We start from the raw sequence: 2511 nt of genomic DNA on the forward strand, positions 1-2511 counted from the left end.
CCTCAGCCTCTCAAAGTGCTGGGCTCACTTTGCCCGCCTCAACCTCTCAAAGTGCTGGGATTACAGACATGAGCCACTGTGCCCAGCCTAGATGGCGCTTCTGATAATACACTTTTCTTAATTATTTTTCTGTCTACTCTCTATGATCCTTTCTGTTTTGAATAGCCAGTGATAGAATTATTTGGGTCCTTTGCCTCTCTCTTCCTGGATTTGAAGGCTCCCAATGTAAGAGCATATTATCTTTCTTCTCAGTGCACTGAGCATTGTTTCAAAAATATCAGCCCATATAAACATCATGAACATATAAAAATTTTAAATTGAATTAATTATAAAACACTTAGGAAGCAGGTGGCATTTTAACTAAGTTGAAGTTAAGAGTGATGTTTTGTGATTTGGGGTTCAAAAGGTCTGTGACATTTGGCTTTCGCTTCCCTTTGCCTCTAAGGATCCTATAGCTTGAGATGAGTGCCGTTTGAGCATCACAGGCCAGGAAGGATCCTATAAGGGCTCACTGAGCTCTTTTTTCTTTAGAAAAGGTCATAAACAAATGGTCCTAAACATAGGAGTATCTCTACCTTGTTTTTAGAAAACATCTAAAGGGGACTTTTACACTTTTCTTGATAAATCTTATAAATGACTCTTGCTGTCAAAAATTTTACTGTATAATAACTAAATACTTAATCATGTAACTGATGACAATTTCATGAGTTTAAAACTTTAGCTGGAAGTGTCCTTTGTTTTGACCTTACTTTGTATTTTCATAACACCCTGTTGAATGTGTGGAACAGTGGCATAGCTTCTCCACTGATACCAGTGAGCCGTGGAGCTTCTGCTCCAGCCCGTAGTATCATAGCCATGTTTGGATTTTCCCCAGTACCATCATGTCAGTTCTTGCTGATAAAAGCTGTAGGGGTTCTCTGTGGCTCTTCAGATGAAAATACCTTAAGTACTTGAAAATCGCAATTTTTGAAAAAAGGGAATTTAGTTTGTTATGCACCTCAGTTTTGGACATGTTTCTTGGTGCTATATAAGTTGCTTCTTATATCTTTGGTTACTTAATACTGTACTTCTGTTTTTGGACTCCACTGTTAATTTATGTATGTTTTCTTAGCTTTTATTACTGGGGAAAATGTTATGTTTGTTGGTACAAGTACCCTTTTTTCTTTCATAGTGGTCACACTCTCATTTTTTAAATACATTATTACATTGGTATTATTTTCCTGACTCTAAAGAAAGGAACTTTTAAATAAATTAATTATTGTCTTCTGCGTTATTGAACATGTGGTCAGTTGTCATGTTCATACATCCCTATGATCAAAGTCTGAACTTCTGTCTCATTCCTCCCTGCTGTTAGGCTACCCCGTCATGATCAAGGCCTCAGCAGGTGGTGGTGGGAAAGGCATGCGCATCGCTTGGAATGATGAAGAGACCAGGTGAGAGGCTGTCCAAAATAGACTTTTGATGAAAATTGCAGTTACTAGAGTTTTATCAGACTGGCAGGTAAACAGATACCAAAAGCATAATGGAGTAATTATAGTAACCATCTAATTTGTACACTTTTGAATGGGAAAAAGATTGAAATTATGTGGAAACCTTCCTTATTTATATTTTGATAATGATTATCTTATTATAGAAAGGGTTTTACTATTTCAAACATTAACAAAGGATTTTCTTTTTGTTTTTACAGTATATTTTTAAAAATTGCAGTCATGATTCTATTTTCTGGGCAGAAATTACTAAGATTTGGCTCTATAATTCTAAATGTCATCTAAAGATTTAAACCAACTATATTTAAAAGCAGTTATAATTTCATTGAGACTTAATGTATTACCTCAGTATGTACTTGCTTTCCTTTGCTAGTGCATAAAAGTAGTGAATTACCTTGATAATTTTAGAGTGTGAAATATGTTCTTTTTCCTTGAGTTTGAGATTACTGTGTCCTTTATATGGAATGCACTCTTACTGTAATTTAGAATACTTTTTATGACCCAGTCTCAGAAGTTACACAGGTTTCCCTCCAGTGAACACAGCTTCTACTCACATTCAAGGGGAGGGGACTGAGTCTCCACGTCTTCATGAGAGAGTGGGCGAGATTCTTAGAAGAGCATGTGGAATGGGAGATACTGTTGTGGCCATCTTTGGAAAAGACAATCTGCCACAGCCCATTTTGTGGGAAAGAATGGTGTCTTAAAGAAGTCGAACACAATGGTTTTGCAAGAAATGTGTATTTTGTGGACTTCAAATTTTTTTCTCATTGTTTTTCTATTTTGCACAGTACTTACATAGCAATTTCACTGAATGCTTAGCGCTTATTTTTCATTATTCATCTTAGGATCGCAGGTTTCTTATTAGTCATTGCCCCAGGGCTACTGTTAGTAAGTTACTCTTTTATGGTGCAGATTACTCTTTATAGTTTCTTAGAAGTGAGGTTTGCTGTGCTGCTGTTGATTTATACATTTTAATTTAAGAGCTTAATATTTTGAGAAATCACCATATCCATTCATATATTAG

At 35.8% G+C, this 2511-nt stretch overlaps 1 protein-coding gene across 3 annotated transcripts in view; it reads left to right on the top strand.

The window, feature by feature from the left end:
• PCCA (propionyl CoA carboxylase, alpha polypeptide) overlaps positions 1-2511 on the top strand; it is a 478059-nt gene that overhangs the window by 185719 nt on the left and 289829 nt on the right. For all 3 annotated transcript variants that reach the window (XM_011933842.1, XM_011933840.1, XM_011933841.1), the window contains one exon: positions 1355-1433. In XM_011933842.1, the coding sequence (XP_011789232.1) occupies positions 1355-1433 (79 nt within the window). The remainder of the gene's footprint in view (positions 1-1354; positions 1434-2511) is intronic.

This window comes from Colobus angolensis, unplaced genomic scaffold, assembly GCF_000951035.1.
Source record: "Colobus angolensis palliatus isolate OR3802 unplaced genomic scaffold, Cang.pa_1.0 Scaffold13, whole genome shotgun sequence".
Lineage (NCBI taxonomy): Eukaryota > Metazoa > Chordata > Mammalia > Primates > Cercopithecidae > Colobus > Colobus angolensis.